General features: G+C 49.3%; 1 protein-coding gene across 2 annotated transcripts in view; it reads left to right on the forward strand.

Annotated features, from left to right (window-relative positions):
• Positions 1-1,841: 1,841 nt before the first annotated feature.
• Fads2 (fatty acid desaturase 2) overlaps positions 1,842-17,702 on the forward strand; it is a 40,512-nt gene continuing 24,651 nt past the window's right edge. Inside the window, exons 1-4 of one of the 2 annotated variants that reach the window (XM_052190234.1) lie at positions 1,842-2,350; positions 12,341-12,451; positions 15,347-15,544; positions 15,645-15,746. In XM_052190234.1, coding sequence (XP_052046194.1) covers positions 2,144-2,350; positions 12,341-12,451; positions 15,347-15,544; positions 15,645-15,746 — 618 coding nt within the window. In that variant the 5' untranslated portion in view covers positions 1,842-2,143. Of the gene's footprint in view, positions 2,351-2,854; positions 2,966-12,340; positions 12,452-15,346; positions 15,545-15,644; positions 15,747-17,702 lie in introns of those variants that run through there. The other variant, XM_052190244.1, reaches the window with a different exon arrangement.

Here is a 17,702-nt window from a genome sequence, read left to right on the forward strand (position 1 = left end):
TCAGAGCTTCTGTTGTGAGACATTTATTGGGGTTCCCTTTCAGCTGTTATTCATCCCTCTGAGCTTTAAAACTCTAAAAAGTTTTCATTAAAGTTATTTTTGTATTGAGGTAATCCATCTTTTGAAAACAAATACAAAACGAGCTTTCTTGACTCTATTATATTACATCTTTAACATGCACAAAAGCCTTGCTCCTTATCATGTCCCAGTCCCTACAGGATCTTGCTTTGCAGCCCGGGACAGCCTTGAACTCTCATGGCAATATCCTGCCTCAGGTTTCTGATTGTTGGCGGTGTGGACATGGCCGCCACACCTACTCCACTGGCTCTTGTCTTCGGGGCAGTCCCTACCGTTTGGATGTTTGTTTCCTCTCCTCCGAGCTGAAACAGTTTCACTCACACTCCTTGAGTCTGGAGTTTGTGGAATGAAGGATGCTCCAGATGGGTGCCAGGACAGAATGGGATGAGCATACCATGGGAGGGACTGTCCTTTGGACCGGTGTCATGAGGAGCTGGGAAGCCCAAAGTCTAGAAAGGGCCATGGACGAGGCCAAGCAGGGCCTCTAGCTCAGCATGTATGTTCTGACCATTTTATCTCTCTTAACCTCAGAGTCTTCATTTAGAAGTTAGCTATAACAATATCATAGGGTTGTGGTGAGACGTTAGTGAATAGGGCCCCTCTTCCTACTCTCTTGGTATCACTGTCTTTCTTTCCTGCAATTGGTGCACTACTGTGAATCAATCGCAGGCGTTTTTTATTTTTTTTTTATTTTTTATTTTTCAAGACAAGATTCTCTCTCTCTCTCTCTCTCTCTCTCTCTCTCTCTCTCTCTCTCTCTCTCTCTCTCTCTCTCTCTCTGTGTGTGTGTGTGTGTGTGTGTGTGTGTGTGTGTGTGTGTAGCCCTGGCTGTCCCGGAACTCTGTAGCTCGAAATCAGCACTCAGAAAGCCGCCTGTCTCTGCCTCCCAAGTGCTGGGATTAAAGGTGTGCGCCACTACGGCCCGGACCAATCACAAGCTTTTATTGCTTCCATGTTTCCCAATCAGGCTTGTGAACTCTTTCTCAGTCAAAGACAAGAACGGTGTGGTGTCCAGTTCATCCTGGCATCCTCCCCAGGAACCACCCCCGCGGCACTTAGCACAAGGAAGAAAGCCGAGGTTCCGCAGTTCTTTTCCAAGATGGTCTGGTGAAAGGATTCAGAGTTCTGGCTAAACAGAGATCCACTCCTGGCTCCTTTCTCTAGGAAGGTTACAGGAAAGCAACAAACAATATCTCTTAGACAATGTGAGATACGGGAGTCTGAGTCCCAGCTAGCCGTGGAGAAATCTCATCTAGCCATGACAGCCCGGGAGGGGGCCTTGTTCAGCCGTAGACCGAGCGTTGCTAACCGTAGCCGCTGCGCCTTCTTTGTGCGAGCATCAGGTGCAAATCCCCGGAGCGCGGTCTGAGCGCGCTCGGGCTTTGAAGAGCGCAAAGAAAAGCCCAGCTGCCGCCCCCGCTCCTCCTCCCAGCTCCTCAGAGATCTACTCCGGCTGCCCCCGCTCCAGCCAGCGAAGGGAGGAGGAGGAGGTCAGACACGTTGCTGGCCGCCCAGCAGGGCTTAACTCCATGCGGGCGGGCGCGAGGGAGGGGGAGCCGCGGACCCGCCGCTCCAGCCCGCTGGCCTTCGAAAGATCCTCCTGGGCCAATGGCAGGCGGGGCGACGAGCCCTGATTGGTGCAGGCGCTCTGCTGATCACTGTGGAAACCCGGGTGGCGGGGAACTCGGGAGGATGCGGAGCCCGGAGCGGGGGGAGCCAGAGGGGCGGGGGGAGGAGGCGTCGAGGCCCTGAGCTACCCTGGAGTTTTCACCGGAGGCAAAAGTCCATATCAGGCAGGCCAAGGGTGGGCGGAGGAAGGGGACCGCTTGGGGACACTGGGAAGCTAGGGGTACTTCTGAGGGAAGGCAGGGGTACTGGCTAGCTAGTAAAGACGAGGAGGAGCGAAGGCGAGGGGAGGAGGCGCGGTGGGAGGAGGAGTAGAAGACAAAAGCCGAAAGCGAGGAGGGCGCCGACCGCACACTGCGGCCGGGAGAGGGACCGTCTGTGCTGCGAGCCGCGGGCGCCCGGAGGCCGTAGCACAGGGGCATCCGGGTAGACAGGCAGCATGGGAAAGGGAGGTAACCAGGGAGAGGGGAGCACTGAGCGCCAGGCTCCGATGCCCACCTTCCGCTGGGAGGAGATTCAGAAGCACAACCTGCGCACTGACCGGTGGCTTGTCATCGACCGCAAGGTCTACAACGTTACCAAATGGTCCCAGCGGCACCCGGGGGGCCACCGTGTCATCGGACACTATTCGGGAGAAGATGCTACGGTAAGAGTCTGGGGGTGCCAGCCACAGTTGTCTGCAGCAGGCTGGTGTCAAGAGCCCGGGGTCTCTGGGCGCCAAACAGATCTTCGGTTCTTAATGGAGCGCAGGACGTCCAGTTGGGAAAGAATGTGTACCTACTGCTCTCATCTCGCTCCCGGAATCGTCCTCTGGGTCAGCTGGGCAGACTTGGGCCGAGCCTTTTGGACGCCAGGCCTTAGCACCTCTGTGGAAGTCCCATCAGTGGCAAACTGTGCCCGGTGCATGTCCACAGCGCATGCTGCGCGCTGGTCCGGCCGGAGCCAGGGACTCTCCAAAGGGGGCGCTCGGGCCTTCGTGTTTGGCGCTCCCCAAGTGGAAGATGGCCACCCTTGGGCACCGCGGAGAGGAGCCTGAGAGCGGGCAGCCATATGTGGGACTCTCCTGCCAGACCGGGCGTGGGGGGGGGGGGGGTGTGCGGAGAAGGAAAGCTGGTTCCTGGCCAGGACTCTCTCCTGCTTGGACTCCTGTCTGAGAAGGTCCACAATGGCTGCCCGACAGAGACAGCCTAGTAGTTCAGTTTCCCACGCTCCCGCGGATTATCCCGACTCACTCCAAGTGCCAGCCTTCTGGGAAATCCTGGTGAGGAATTGGTAGAAAGCGGACGGGCTGGATTTTGCAAAATTCAGGCCCACAGGGGATCTAGAAGGTGAATCTAGTAGCACTAAGACTGGCTTGGCAACAGGTCCATCTGCCTCTGGGGTTACTATCGGACATTCAACTCAATAGCCCTCTGTTTTTAGATCTTGCCGGGATCACCCATCCCCTCTTGCACACCTGGAGGTTGTTGAAATCTCAAGGACCTCCGTAGAACCGAGGCTATCCTTATGCACATCAAATGTGTATCTATCTTATATTTGCACAGTACCTCATACGGTGCCTGGCCCCACCCCCAACTATAAAGGGATTATGTAGTCGAGTGGGTAAGAGGAGAAACAAAGTCAAGGAGGAAAACCAGACCTTTCTTGGTGAGCTGAAAGCAGAGGAAAAGATGCAGCTGGAGAGAACTTGGGAAAGATGAGTGGGAGAGGACGAGAAGAGGAGAGGACGAGAAGAGGGATAAACGTCTCAGAACACACTCCACATCAGTCCAGGATGCTGACCTGTGTGTGGTCTTTTCTTGTGCAAGTTTGTGAGTTTCAGTTCTTATCTTCCACATCTTTTCTCTTTGAGATCAGCCTAGGTAGCCATACCCTAATCAATGGACTGGAGGCTTTGATGAACAGGATACAATCTTACTCCAGATTGAGGAGAGAACTTCATACTGCCTAAAACCCATTTTCCTTGCTTGTGGACCCTGCTTAAGCCCATGGGGCTGGTGATGCCATCTAGACCTTAGGAGAGTGTCAGCTTTTCACATCCCTTGAATGTCCTAACTCTCTTGTACCTTCTCACAACCAAAGAAGACCTTAGTTTCCCGGGGAGAAGACTTTCCAGTTCCTATCTGTGTGTGTGTGTGGGGGGGGGTTCCACTGGTTTGGGTGCTGGAGTATGACTCTGTAGGTGAATTGCAGACGGCTGAGCACTGGTGTGTATATGACTCTGTAGGTGAATTGCAGACGGCTGAGCGCTGGTGTGTATATGACTCTGTAGGTGAATTGCAGACGGCTCCTTCCTTTTCTAGGCTCTTAACAAAAAAGAGGAAAATTTTAGGAAATTTTGTTATTTTCCTAAAAAGTAAAATAACAAATGTGATTGGTTTGATCCGATTATTCCATATCATGTGACAAGTCTGTTTTCTTGTGCGGAAGCTCGGCGAGACAGCAGCCATGGACTTTATAGTTTATTTAAGAAGCCAGACGCATTTCATCCTTGTTTTGGAAATTCTTAGGGGTTTCCTGACCCAGTTTTCTCCAAATGTCTATGTTCAGATCTAACCCAGCAGATACCTGGATGGCTTGCTGTCACGTTGAAAGCCTGACATCCTCTTCCCTGTTTCCTTTCCATTGGCTCTGAGTCTGGTGTCTGAGATGTTAATTGCCCCATGATAGGAAAGGTAAGGTGGGGGGTCAGTGGTGGCCGCAGATGTGATCCCTGGGCTTGTTGGATGCAGAGAGTCACTGAGTGGAGACACCCCCACCTCACCCCGTGGAAGGTACACCCTCACCTATTCCCATAAGGTGTGTGTGGCAAAGCTTGTCACAAACAGTGAGCCCCAGACAGACACAATGGAAAGTTCTGAGACACAAGAGGAATGAAGCAGCTAGAATGTAAAGTACTCGCAGAGAAATGGAGATGGAAGCTAAATCGAAGCAAGCTCATTTGATGTCATGACTTAAAGCTTACTGTCTTCCTAAATAAGACACCAAACACGCTCGACGGAGACAGAGTTGGGGAGCATTGTAGTAAATAGTGAGATCTTCTTTGGCATCCCCCCACCTCTGTTTCTTCTTAAACTGTCTCAGATCAGATTGGGAGAAGGCCTTGAACAGCAAGGAGATCTTCACGAAATGTGGGGATCCCTCCCCAGGCTGTTTGTCTCAAGGAGCTTTGCCCCTTAGGGGGTCTTGTCTTCTTTTTGAGAGGGGTGATGGAGGCTGAACTGTGAGGTTTGGGATAGACTGATCAGCAGTTAGACTCTGCATCGCTAGAGCGCTTTCATTTGTTACCATTCCAAGGATATCTGTGATATCCTGACAAGAGGCTGGAAGTTGAGACCAGAACCAGGGAGGCCCATTTTGAGGTCAATCCAGGATATCAGTCAAGAATTTTCTGATCCTGAACAAAAAAACTCAGAGGAGCTCACTTCCTCCCTAGAAGGATGGAGCAGTTGTCACTTGATCCTTCTGTAGTCAGACCCTGGCCTCACTTGTACTACTAAAAGCCACCTAAGTGTCATGTGCTCAGAGTCCCAGATACACAGAAAACAGGGGCAAGAGGATTCTTTGAACCCCCAAGTTTTGAGGCCAGCCTGGTACCAAAGTGAGATTCCGTCAATGAAAATAAACAGTGTGAAAGTTTTGCAGTTCCCAAACTCATGAGATGATATATTACTGTCTCATTTAATTCTCAGGTCAGCCTTGCTGCTCTCCTGTCCTGAGGCTCGAATCCTGCTCAGGTGGTGTTCAGTCACAGTTGGGAATCTGCTGGCACCACACTCTGCAGCTCCACCTTTAGTCATTTCCTGCTGGTCCCCCAGAACTTCTTCTGTCTTAGATTTGCTGTAGGCACAAAGAACTGTCCCCCATGCCCCAAGCCAGTGTTTGCCCTTTTCTCGGGAATCTAGGCGGCACCAAATGAGCCCAGTTGTGACTTTTCATCTTCAGCAAGAGCTCATGAAACATTCATCGAGCGTCTCCATGGCTCTGAGCTGGGCTCTCATCAGGGCCTCCACACAAAGATGAATAATTCACAGACGGTGGCCTGCATCTACTGGACGTGTGTCCCTCCTCATTTTTTTTTCTTGCTGTAACCTGGATCCTCCCCTTCCCGACTCCCGCCTGTTCTCCAGCCTATCCTGTTTTGTCTATGTTTTTGTTCCATCTGCCTTGCTTCCTTACCTCTTAGAATCGGGTGAGATGGAGGGGGGGGGGAAGACAAAGGAGACCAGAGGTGGGTTCCATCTTTGAACTGCTCCTATATTGTTCCTGTGCAAAAGCAGCAGTTGGAAAAATGGGATTGTGCCCCTGTAGACAGAGCAGGAGCGTCGGTATGGAAAAGAGAACTTGAGCTGGAAGTTTCTAGGCCTGAAGGGCAGCTCTCTCTTCGTCTGAGTAGGAGCCATCTGATTCCTGCCCACTGCAGTTTGGTGAGAAAAAACCTCCATCTCCAGACCCAGCACCTCCTTCTAATGAAACACAAATGGGATCAGGTTATGGAGGTGACCTAGTAGTTAACAACATGTTTGCTAGTGAGAGCGAAGCTCGGATCCCGTAACATACCGGATGGGGTAGTAGCTGATGTGTAATTCTAGCTCCTGAATGCAGAGGGGTAGGATCCCCACAACAAGCTAGCTAGCAAGACTAGCCATGCCTGTGAACTCTGAGTGTAATTGTGAAGCCTTGATGAGCAAAGTGGGGGAGCAATCGAAGATGATTCTCAACATCGATGTTGTGGGCCTCCGCACGCACGCCCAAGTATGCACATGCACACATGCAAAATCATACATGCACAGGTCCATGGAAATGTAAAGGGGAGAAATGGCATCGTGTGTGTTCAGGCCCAGTCTGCCTCTGTGGAGACTTACTTCCTGTGCAGCCAGGGAAGTCCACACATCCTGTGTTAGTAGATGTTCTCTTGCCAAGGAGTTCATGGGCCACAGAATGTTCCTCAGCTTCTTTTCTTTGGAGGGGACAGGACAGTGGACTTTCTGCTCTGCCTATACCTATGTGCTGCAGAAAGGAACCCAGAAGTCAGTATCCCCAGTGACTGCCATCTTTTTAATCTCTACCTGCAAACCCCCAGATCCCTCCTGATTCTCTTCCCGCTTTGAGAAATGGTGAAAGAACCTTGGATTGCTGCATGAAACATCATGTACCCTTATTTATTGAGCCTGTGCTTCTTAAATCCTGGGCTAAATTCTCAGATGTGGAAAGCTAGCTTATGCCTTTGCTGTGCAGAAGAACCTTGGCACAGTCAGAAACAGGTTTTGGTACCCTTGGCTCAGCGCAAGGGTAGGAACGGTGAGTTCTGCCCAGAGGTGGCAGGGGCAGGGAAGCTGTGCCTAGAGAAGCAACCACCATGACAGCTGAGGGCAAAGAACAGGCGCAGTGCTTACGGATCTGGGCCTGACCCCACTGGGTACCTGCTCAGGTCCCCTGCACCTGGGTGCCCCCCACTTCTGCTTTCCCCAGGTCTTTGCTTACTTCCTAGAAAGACGTTGGCTTCTCTCCCTGTCAGAGAAAGAGAGCCTGCTTCTAACTCTTGTTCCAAAATCATCATTTGGGTTGGCCCAGTCTTGCCTTGCACTGTGTCCTACTCTGCAACCTGACATCCCTGTAACCAGACAGCTCTTTGGAGTTATAGTGTTCTAGGCACAGCTATGACCCCTTAAAGCAGTGACATTTGAAGTGAACAGTTCCCAGAGAAGAGAAAGCTCATTTCAAGGGAGGTCTTTGTCTTAACAGCAGAAAAATTGAAAATTAGCCATCTAGCCCAGACTCTGCCCAGTCAGTTCCTGGGGTGTGACCATGGACAAGTGAGGTCACCAACCTAGGTCTCTTCTCATTAATATTGCAGGACCTGAATGGTCAGGGTGCTTGTTAGCCTGTGAAAGCCTGGGGTTCTATTCCTAGTACTGCACAAAAGAAAGGCAATGACAAAATGACCCACCTCCCAGAGCTGGGAAAACAGGCTGATGACACAGGCCACCCACCTGGCTTGTTGCTTTGCATATACAGTGACAGTTGCCTGAAGACTGACCTGAAGGTTTGAGTACCTATAGTGATGAAGAGCTCCATGTTCCAGAAGTATTGATCGGGTTGTATAAAATGATAGATGGCAGAGTCTATATGAGACTACAGGATGGAAACATGTCCTCGAATAGAGGCGTCACATCCACTGTGCCCTGGGTTTCTCTGAGCCTTGTGAACACTTGTGAAGCAGGTGTGGGGATGGTCACCACAGGCTAAATGTGATCCTTTCATCTCTAGGTGGTAGGTGACGAGATTTAAAATGAATATGGCACCCAATTTGTGAAGTTTTGTGTGCTTGGTTTTTTGAGATAGAATTTTGTGTATTCAAGCTCACCTTGTAGTTGAAAACAGCTTAAATTTCTGATCCTTCTTTTTCTAACTCCACACCTAGTTTATGCCATGCTGGGAATTGAACCCACAGTATCAAGCACACTAGGCAGTTACTGTCCCAAAGGAGCTATATCCACAGTTTGTGATATGTCTGTGTATATGTTCAAATGTGTTGTGTTCACATGCATGTGTGTGCATGTACTTGTGGAGGCCAGAAGTTGGTATCAAATACCTTCCACTGTTTCTGTGCACTTTATTTACTGAGGCAGGATGTCTGTTGCTCTTAACCTGGATCTTGATGAGTCTGCTAGTCCAGCTAGCAAGATGGCTATAGGAAACTCCTGTATCCACCTCCTCCATGTATGGCTGGTATTACACATAGGTTGAATTTTATGTGAGTGTTCCAACGTCAGTCCTCCTGTTTGCATGGCAAACACTTAATCCACTGAGCCATCTCCCTTGCCTCCTGGTTTGTGATCCCAACATGGATATGAAGAAGAGAGATCAGCAGAGTCCCTAAGAAGCCTATAAGGCTGGAAAGGGCTGTTTTCAGATGTGTGGCTGAGAAAAAAAAAATCTTGAAGGTAACATTGAAGCAGGGCCCACAGCTCTAGCCCAGGTGTGGGAAGACACTCCATGTATTGAAGAGCCTGTTTGGGAAGCTACTAAGTCAGCCAGGACGGTAGGCTGGTTCCACGGAGCAGCTGCTAAGAGGCAGGAGGGACAGAGGCAGATGCTAGCAGCCAACCATTGGACTGGGCATAGAGTCCCCAATGGAGCAGTTGGAGGGTGGGCTGGAGGAGCTGAAGGGGTTTACAGCCCCATGGGAAGAACAAAGATGTTGGCCACCCAGATGCCCCAGGACTCCCAGGGACTAAACCATCAACCAAGGGGTACACATGGTTCCAGCCAAAAATGTGGCAGAGGAAGGCCTTGTAGGACATCAGTGGGAGGAGAGGTCCTTGGTCCTGTGAAGGCTCAATAGATGCCCCAACAAAGGGAAATTGAGGGGGAAGGTGGGAGTGAGTCGGGTGGGTGGAGGGGCATATTCTTGGAGGCAGGGGGTGGGAGGAGGGATTGAAGGTTTTCAGGGAGGGGGCAAAATGGGAAAAGTTTTAGCACTTGAAATGTAAATAAAGATTATATTCAATTAAAAAAAAAAAAGGAGGCAGGAGGACTGGATTGCAGTCTGGCTGCGCTCCCCAGCATTCAGGACCTCACTGCCTGGGGACTTTGAAGTGATGAAGGGCTTTGCCTGGCCTGTGATTATGTACCTCACCTGATTTCAGGGAGCTGAGGCTGCCCCAGAGCCCTGCGCAAATGGCTGAGGAGTGAGGGGCTCTTAGTTGCCGGTAGCTGGAGGCAGCCTGGATGGGAAGGGGTGGTGAGTGCTCATGAATAGCTGAGGTGAATAAGGCACGTGCTAGCCACCACCAAACTTTACCTTTCAACAAGTGGAGAGGAAATTTATAGGGATCTTCCTGTCTATAGTGAGGGGACCCTGCCATTGGCAACTCTTGCTAGACTTTCTTCTTAGAGTTTGCCTGTGTGTGTGTGTGTGTGTGTGTGTGTGTGTGTGTGTGGTTGTTGTTGTTGTTGTTTTGTGCAGAAGCCTGAGTCTGTGGCAGGACTGGCCCTCCCTCCTCACTGTCTGCCTGATCCTCCTTGGACAGCCGGCCGGCTTCTCTCTATGAAAAGACCCTTGGTTTTGATTTGACCCCTTGGTTTACTCTCATCCTTTCCGTTCCCCTAGGGGAGATTCTGTTTGTACCTTTGCTTTTCAACTCTGCCCATTGTTCTCTTGTATGACATGTTACTTTGCAGGTTCATAAATAATAGCCTTGCTGGGATTATTATGGATGTGATCCTCTTACCCAATGTAAAGGTTGAAAGATAACAAAATACTGTCTCTTCTGAACCAAGAGTCAGTGATGGTAATGTTTAATCTCATTTGCTTTCTCTGTATGTGAAGACAATTTTCTTTGGAAATTAAGTTGTTTGATGGTGCCTGCCATCAATCCCAGCACTCAGAAGGTAGAGGCAGGAGAATCAGGGTTTCCAGGCCAACCTTGGCTACATCAGTTTGAGGCCAGTGTGAGTGACAGGATGCACTGTCTCAAAAGAGCAAACCAGGGCGGGCAAGACGAATCATCAGTTGAGCCACTTGATGCCAAGGCTGATGACCTGACTTTAGTCCCTGGTACCTCACTACCATGGTCTCACTACCATGTAGTGGTAGGAGAGAATGGATCACTCAACTCAAACATTGTCCTCTGACTTCCACATCTGAATACACACACAGACACACACACACACACACACACAAGTAAATAATGTAAAAAAAATGTTTTTAAGTAAAACAGGCTGGAGAGAGGGGCTCAGTAGTTAAGAGCACTGTCTGCTCTTCCAGAGGATCTGAGTTCAATTCCCAGCACCCTTTTGGTGGCTAACTACCACCTGTAACTGAAGTTTCAAGAGGATCTGATCACTCTTGGGCCCCAGGCACACACATGGTGCACATACTTACATGCAGGCAAAATACTCATTCACATAAAATAAGTGAATCTAATTTTTTAAAAGTGAAACAGCAAAAAGTTGAAGCATCTCCTCCCAGGAGTAAGAGCGTTCTGTGATAATCATAATATACCTCTGTCACATTCACAAAAACTAATCAGAGGCCAGAGCTGTAGTTCATTCTGTAGACCGTTCGCCTAGCATGCTCGATTCAGTCCCTAGCATTGCATAAACCAGACATGGTGATGTGTGTCTGGGGTCTAAGCACTTGGGAGGTTGAAGCAGGGGGGGGGGTCAAAGTTCAACTCTTTGACCACATATGTTTGACCACATATGAGCTTATGGGCCAGTCTGGGTGATAGGAAACCCTGCTTTTAAAAACTTAATAATCCCCATTGGATCAAAACCCCAATGCCCATTTTTATTTCCACATCTGCCTCCCACAACTCTTGTGTAGTTTTTATATTTCCTCCAGACAGGAACCTTTCTGTGAAAGTGTGTGGTTTATATGCCTCCATTTAGACCAGTGTCCCCACACTCATACCCCTCCCTGCCTCACTATGTTGATTTCTCCTGGTGGTTTCTCCTGGTACCATATGGCTTATTCAGCTCAGTCCTGTAGTGCCTTGGATGAGTGGTGGGAAGCAGAATAACGTGAAACTGGAGCATTCTGGGGACCTGGTGCAGGCTCACCTCTAGAAGAGATATGCTTGAATTTGTAGAGACAATTTTTATCATATATGTACTGTGTGGAAAAGCTGGCAGAAATACTACAATATTAGCACTGATGGACTTCCCACATACTGATTATTTGTCTTTTTTATTCTTCCGTGTATTTTCTTTTCTTTTGTTTTTGTTTTTGTTTTTTGGTATTTTTCGAGACATGGTTTTTCTGTGTAGCCCTGGCTGTCCTGGAGCTCACTTTGTAGACCAAGCTGGCTTTGAACTCAGAAATCGCCTGCCTCCACCACTGCCTGGCTTCCGTGCATTTTCTAATGTTGCCAGAATTAAGCATGTTTCCACTTCATCTCGAGAACGAGAGAGATTATGCAGACCGTAATAGTAATGTTAGGGAACGTTTGCAAACTAATGAAAATAAAGTAAGGTGCAACCCATGTCTTTAGTAAGAGTTTAAATCCCCGACAACCTGTGCTGGGTTTCCCAGGAATTCTTTTACATAATTCCATGTTATTTATTTATTTTTTCTGTTGCTGTTTCATGACATCTAAGCATATTTTCCATGCTGTGGTCATTGTCCACGTGTTAGGGACGGAGCTGGGTGCCTCACACATTCTGGGCAAGCTTTTTTTTTTTTAAATCCCTGAGTTAAATCCCTGAATCTTATCTCTTCACTGATAATTGTGGCCTTGTGGAAAAGGACGTCTCTGGAGTGGTGGGTGGTGTAGTTTGTGCACTGTGAAAGATATTCAGCTCAGGAGCAGGCCAGGACTGTCTTCTCTGAGTCCTGTGCCTCTGTTCTCCCTGAAGATCTCTCTGTCCACAAACCCCTGACCAGCTAGCTCAGTAGGCCTGGTACCGGTAGAGAGGCTTCAGGTGGTTACGGTTTGCTGCTGGAGTCCTGCACTGGGGAGTCCTGGAGTAGAGTCTGGAGTAAGCATTTGCCACTGGGTGGTGGGAAGCCCCACTTGGTGTCTGAGCAGACACTGGAGCTGCTGCTATAATACCCTCTTTCCTAGAATGGGAGGAGCCAGCAGAGGTTTGGGGTTCAGCCTTACCAACCTGGTTGTCTGCTTCCCAGGATGCCTTCCGTGCCTTCCACCTGGACCTGGATTTCGTGGGCAAGTTCTTGAAGCCCCTGCTGATTGGTGAGCTAGCCCCAGAAGAGCCCAGCCTGGACCGTGGCAAAAGCGTGAGTAGGACTTGTACCGTGGATGGAGGTGGGATGAGGCTGGATGGGAGGGGTGAGAGTACTTTTTCCCCAGAACCCCACTGTCAGGGCGGAGGCAGGAGTCTGGTTGAGCTAGTCCAGGAGGTGAAGCCCTAAGGACAACAGATAATGCCCCTCCCCCCAGAGCCACCAGCTGGTTGATCCCCTCTCCCAAGTGGTCCTTTTGCTCCTCCCCTTCTTTACACAAAGCTGCCAGATGTTGGTGTGCTACCATCTAAGAAAGGGCAGACACAGCAAGACAATATCAACTATTGATAAGTGTGGCTGCTTTGGAAGGAATCACTTTGACAAAGAGTGACCATTTGTCACTGAGTCAGACACCCCACTAACTGCTGTGCTTCAAAGATATGTAAAAAGAACTCCCAGGCCTCGAAGGCAGAGTGGGAAAGCAGCTTCTACACTAGACCTGGCATGCACGATGGAGCTGTGTAGAACAGCATGCTTTAGAGTTAGTTTCTCTGACCTTGGAGAGTCCCTCCCTTTCCCTCCACTCAGTTGCTTACTTTTTCCTACCAGAGTCTCCCTTGTAGGGGAGCCCAGCCCTCTCCTGGCCCTAAGCAGGACTGAGAGTACCCATCCTGGTGTCCCCAGCCTGTTGGCATCTTGTAGGGTGAGATGGTTGAAGTCCTAGGAGGCACACCATGGTATTAGAGCTGAGGCATTCTCCCCTTCAACAGTCATACTATGTGTGCCAGCAAGAGACGGTGGCCCACCATCACCCTGGCCTGTCCTAGAGAGACGGTACTTCTGACTGCCATCCATAGCAGAGAAGCTTCCTGGGGGAAACCAGACCAGTCCAGGCCAGCCCCACTTGCTCCTTTCCTGAGCTGAAGTAATTCTTTACTAGCTTCTACCTCCGGGCCTCAGCAAGCCAGGCAGGGCAGGGGCTTTTTCTGGGCCTGGATTCTTGGTTGGTCCTCTGTGGAGGACTGTCTGCCTCCCTGGCTGCTGTGCTTAGCACTCAGAGGTCTCTCTGGCATCATGAGTAGGACCCCATTGCTGTCAGGTGGTAAAAGATGAAAGGGCTCTCTTGTGAGGTGTGGTGTTCAGTGGAATGCACGGTATTTGCACTTGCCAGACCATCCCTGCCACTCAGTTCTAGAATGTTTACATCACCTCCAACTGACATTGTGAGCCTTCAACACCCTCTTTTCCACTCCCTTCAGCCCCTGTTAACTACCATCCTGTTGTTTCCAAGCATTTAATTCTGCCAGACACCTCATAGGAATCATACCATATTTGTCCTTTACAAAATTTTATTAGAGAATATTTTCATTGTTTTTGTTTTCTTTGTGGTTTTGATATAGGGTCTCATGTAACCCAGGCTAGCCTTGAACTCCCAAACCTGCTTTCCCCCTCTCAAGTGTGGCACTGCAGGTGTGCACTGCCACATCTGGCACCTAGTATATTCTGATTGTACAGAATAATGGGTTTCATTCCAACAGCTTCATACAAGCATTTATCCTTTTATAACTGGCCTATCTCATTTAGCCTAAACCTTATCTACTATAGAACACAGTGTACCAACATGCCAAATTTTCCTTTGTTTTTTAGGCTGAACAGTCTGTCACATGTGTAGTACACAATCAGGCATACTCAACCTGTAGCCTAACACAAAATTGTAAACTTACTAAAACATTACTGTGTGTGTGTGCGTGCAGACATGCGTGCATGCGTGTGTATGTGTGTGTGTTGTGAGTTGAATTAGAAAAAGTTCTCACATATGAACTTTGCAGATGACAACATTGTATCACAATGTCAAAAGGTTAGATACACCTGAAACTTAGACCCTTTTTATTGGATGTTTGAGTTATTTCTACTTTAAAAAGTGTGTGTGTGTGTGTGTGTGTGTGAGAGAGAGAGAGAGAGAGAGAGAGAGAGGTGGGGGGGTTCGTGTACATGTGGGTGTCCATGGAGGCGCAAAGAGGGCATCAGGTCCCCTGGAGCTGGAATTACAGGCTGCTGTGAGTGGCCCTTCGTGGGTGCAGGGAACAAAACCAGCCCCCTGTGAGAGCTGCAACCACTCTTAACCACTGAGCCATCTCTCTGGCTCCTAGTCAGAGAGACTCCTATTCATCTGCCTATTGTAAATAATGTTCCTGAGAACACTGGCGTAGAAGGTACATGCTGCTTATTATTAACTATTATTATTACTACAATTCTAGGAGGCCATTTACACAGACACACACACACACACACACACACACACACACACACACTTCTATATACACAGTTGTCCCATATCCCTCTACTCTCTTCCTAAGCCCTGTTTTAGTTCCTTACATTTTTTTGGCCTTTATTTTTATTTTATGTCCTTGAATGTTCTGCCTGCATGTATGTCTTTGCATCACATATGTCCAGTACCCTTGGAGGCCAGAAAAGGGTGTCGTATGCCCCTGTGACTAGAGTTATAGACAATTGAGAGCCACCATCTGGAGGCTGGGAATCAAACCCTGGTCCTGTGGAAGAGCAGCCAGTGCTCTTAACTGCTGAGCCATCTCTCCAGCCCTGTTAGTTCTGTTTGTCCCCATACAGCTTCGCTTCTAGTTTAGTGTCACCTGTACATCAAAGATGTCTGAAGTCTAGACACCATGAGAGAACACAAGCTGGTTGCCCCTCTGAGACTGATTTAATTCACTTAGTGTGATTAAAAGTACACATTTTCAAGTCCCACTTTTCTTCTGCCACTTACCCCGGTGCATCGTGTCTGGAGTAATGGTGACCATTGCAGCACCTGGTAGCCAGGCTCACACAGAGTTCAGGGTGCTTGCCACAGCTATAGTGTGTACTGTGCTCGATCGCACGTCCCCTTGGAAGGTCTAGTGACTGATTCTTTTCTGTGTCCTTGCTCAATAGTCTCAGATCACCGAGGACTTCAGGGCCCTGAAGAAGACTGCTGAGGACATGAATCTCTTCAAAACCAACCACCTGTTCTTCTTTCTCCTCCTGTCCCACATCATCGTCATGGAAAGCATTGCCTGGTTCATCCTCTCGTACTTCGGCAATGGCTGGGTTCCTACTCTCGTCACGGCCTTCGTCCTCGCTACCTCTCAGGTGAGGCCTTGGCGTCCTTGACCATCATTGGAACATCCCCACCTCTCCGATCCCTTTGTTTGCTGATGCTGCAGTGACATTCACAGCCCTCTTTCCCCAGGCCCAAGCTGGATGGCTGCAGCATGATTATGGTCACCTTTCTGTCTATAAGAAATCCATATGGAACCACATCGTCCACAAGTTTGTCATTGGCCACTTAAAGGTAAGCGTTGGGGTTAAGGGTGATGACTCAGTCAGTAAATCTCTTGGGAGAACCTGATACCGGCAACATGTGTAAAATTACTGCTTATGCTGCTGCCTGCTCGTCATCCCAGCACTGGGGAGGCGCACACAGGAGGAGCCACAGGGTTCACTGGCCAGGCAGTTTGGAGAATTTGCTGAGCTCCAGGCCGGTGAGACTCTGTCTCAAAGTAGGTGGATAGTGTTCCTGAGGATGCCACCTAAGATTGCCCAGTCTCCATGTGCATGTGCAAACATGTTTGAGCCTTCCCTCAAACATGTAGCCCTATGTGCACACACATTGAAAACTGGGGACAAGGGAGAGGACTTGGGGCTGGAGAGATAGCTCAGTGGTCACAAGCAGTAAAAGGAAGGAAGGAAGGAAGGAAGGAGTCTGAGGGATGGGGTGTGTACCAGCAGCAGCCTGAGTGACCATCCCATTAGATTTATCCCATGTTAAAAAACGTATATAACTCACTTCATCCACCAAACCTCACAGCTTAGCAACAGAAGGCACTCTAGGGTGATAGTTGGTTAGTGGCTGTGGCTTGCTGCTTCAGAATCCGAAGCCATTATAAATCAGGAATGATGACAAATCACCTCTTCTGTCGTTCTAGATAATGTCCTTAGTGAGTGACATCAAACTTGTGATACTTAACTAGACCAAAGGACACGTTGTTTAAAATGCTCACATGAGGCTGTGACCCATGGAGAGAAGTGTTAAAGTCAAGGGAGTTCATAAAGCCAGCCTTGGCGGTGACCTTGGGCTGAGCTGATTGGTGTCACCTCTACTTGGAAAAGCAACACAAGAGAGGGACTTTCACTAGCTTGTGGTTTCAAAAGTGTCACTCCACAGTCCCTGGGCTCTGTTAATCCTGGGCCCTTGGTGACCCTGCTGGTAGAAGGATGTGACAGAGGCCACTTAGCTCAAGGCAAGCAGGAAGGAGCCAGGGAGGAAGAAAAGGTCAGGGAGCAGACAGAACTTTCAGAGTGACCCTTCACTGAATGCTTCTTCCTACCACCTGCTAAAATAGTGCTGTTGGTGTGGGACTGAGGATTCAACCCTCAAGTTCGTGGTGATGTGCCATACTCAAACCATAACATACTCTCTCAAATAAACCCTTCTGCCTCCCACAGTCAGTACACCCCCATATTGCTTCCTTAGATAGGCTGGGTCCCTAAGACTACCCTCGTGTCCTCAACTGGGGAAGAGCCCTGAGCCCAGGTTACAAATCTGTGCTCCCCCACTGCACTCTTGGCTTTCCAGCTGTGGATTGGATTATGGGTGAACCAGTGAGGAGCCACCCAGCCCTTCCCAGCTAACAATTTACCTGGACCTGAGCCTCAAAGGCTGGGAACCTCTGGACTCATCTCAGAACCTCAAGAGGGGATGCATACAAGTGCATTGTTTCGTTTTGCACTGTCCTCTGTGGCATAAAATCCTCCTCTGTATAGGAAAGAAACATTTTACTCACTACCCTTGTTCTCCCCATGCCATGGACAAAGATAGACTGTGTTCTGTTTCCAGGTTCTGGCAGGGTCCTGAGGGCCTTTCCTGCTCAAGGTCTCATGTCCTTGATGGATAGCTTGAAACATGGCTCTTAGACAAACAAGGGCAGGACAGAGGGCTGGCGTCCTTACAGAAGCCTTTGCTGGTGAGGTCGGAACTCTGGGAGCTGGGATGTAGCTTGGTAGGGAGAGTGCTTGCTGAGGGTCTTGAAGCCCTGGGTTCACACACACACACACACACACACACACACACACACACACACCGCACCATGGAAACTGGGCATGGTACACACACGGATGATTCAGCACTGGGGATGTAGAGGAGGAAGGTCAGAAGCTGGAAGCCATACAAGTTCATACATAACAAGTTCAAGGCCAGCCTGGGCTCAATGAGACCCTCTCTCTAAAGCAAACACACACTCTGTCTTAG

The sequence above is a fragment of the Apodemus sylvaticus genome, chromosome 1 (assembly GCF_947179515.1).
Source record: "Apodemus sylvaticus chromosome 1, mApoSyl1.1, whole genome shotgun sequence".
NCBI lineage: Eukaryota > Metazoa > Chordata > Mammalia > Rodentia > Muridae > Apodemus > Apodemus sylvaticus.